Source organism: Chaetura pelagica, unplaced genomic scaffold (assembly GCF_000747805.2).
Source record: "Chaetura pelagica isolate M959 unplaced genomic scaffold, ChaPel_1.0 scaffold290, whole genome shotgun sequence".
NCBI classification, from domain to species: domain Eukaryota; kingdom Metazoa; phylum Chordata; class Aves; order Apodiformes; family Apodidae; genus Chaetura; species Chaetura pelagica.
In genome coordinates this window covers 110,518-111,584 of record NW_009951792.1, presented here as the reverse complement: position 1 = coordinate 111,584, position 1,067 = coordinate 110,518, and the positions used below count along the sequence as shown (strand labels likewise).

General features: G+C 62.3%; 1 protein-coding gene across 1 annotated transcript in view; it reads left to right on the top strand.

Annotated features, from left to right (window-relative positions):
- The window catches only part of LOC104391975 (cytosolic purine 5'-nucleotidase-like), a 6,138-nt gene that overhangs the window by 2,718 nt on the left and 2,353 nt on the right, over positions 1 to 1,067 (top strand). Inside the window, exons 5-8 of the mRNA XM_010001365.1 lie at positions 326 to 445; positions 537 to 654; positions 738 to 833; positions 916 to 1,007. Of these exons, the coding sequence (XP_009999667.1) occupies positions 326 to 445; positions 537 to 654; positions 738 to 833; positions 916 to 1,007 (426 nt within the window). The remainder of the gene's footprint in view (positions 1 to 325; positions 446 to 536; positions 655 to 737; positions 834 to 915; positions 1,008 to 1,067) is intronic.

Sequence of the window (1,067 nt, the reverse complement as noted above, 5' to 3'; positions counted from 1 at the left end):
GAGGCTAGGACCCCAGGGGTGCAGGTATGGTGGGACCCTTGTGGGGGATGCAGGAGAGAGGCAGAGGCCCTGGGAAGACCCCCCCCACGTAGGCACCCCGGGGAGGGGGGCCAAGCCCAAAGAGGGAGGCTCTCCACCTCCCACCGCTCACTTACTCCCCCCGACTCCATTTCCAATTCAAAAGCCCATTTTTCTGCTCCAATAACTTGCTGTGGGGCCCCTGGGCCAGGGTAGGCATGCAGCCCCCCCACCCCCTGGCCAGGAACGTTGGGGGTGAGGGTGTACAACAACAGGTTCCCACACTCCCTCCACCGTGTCACCCCAGCCCCAAACACCTCCCACCCCATAAACCCCCCTCTGTTTGCCTCCAGCATCTTTGTCAACCGGAGCCTGGCGCTGGAGAAGATCAAGTGCTTTGGCTTTGACATGGACTATACCTTGGCCAGTGCGTTTTTGGGGACAGGACGGGGACTGGGGTAGGGTGGGGGGTGGTGGGACCCACCCCCTAGCCCCTCTCCCCCTGCTTCCCGCCGCAGTGTACAAGTCCCCCGACTACGAGGAGATGGCCTTCACCCTACTGCTGGAGCACCTCGTCTCCATCGGGTACCCCCAGGAGATCCTCACCTACAAGTACGACCCCACCTTTCCCATTCGGTGAGTTTTGGGGAGGGAGGGTCGAAGGTGGAGGGTGGTCAGCAAGGCCCCCTTCCCCCCCACTGACAGGGTGTGGGTTGCAGGGGGCTGGTGTTTGATGCCATGTATGGGAACCTGCTGAAGGTGGATTCCCATGGGAACCTGCTCGTCTGTGCCCACGGCTTCCGCTTCCTCAAGGGGTGAGTCTGGGACTCCCCCCCCCGCAGGGGTACTGCGAGGGGGTCCCTCAAGGTGGGGTGCAGCTCTGTACTCCTTCCCCAGGGCCGAAATCCTCCACTATTACCCCAACAAGTTCATCCAGCGGGACGACATGAAGCGCTTCCACATCCTCAACACCCTCTTCAACCTCACGGGTAAGTGAGATCACACACACTCCCCCTACCCCCCGCAGCCCCTCTCACCCCCTCACCACC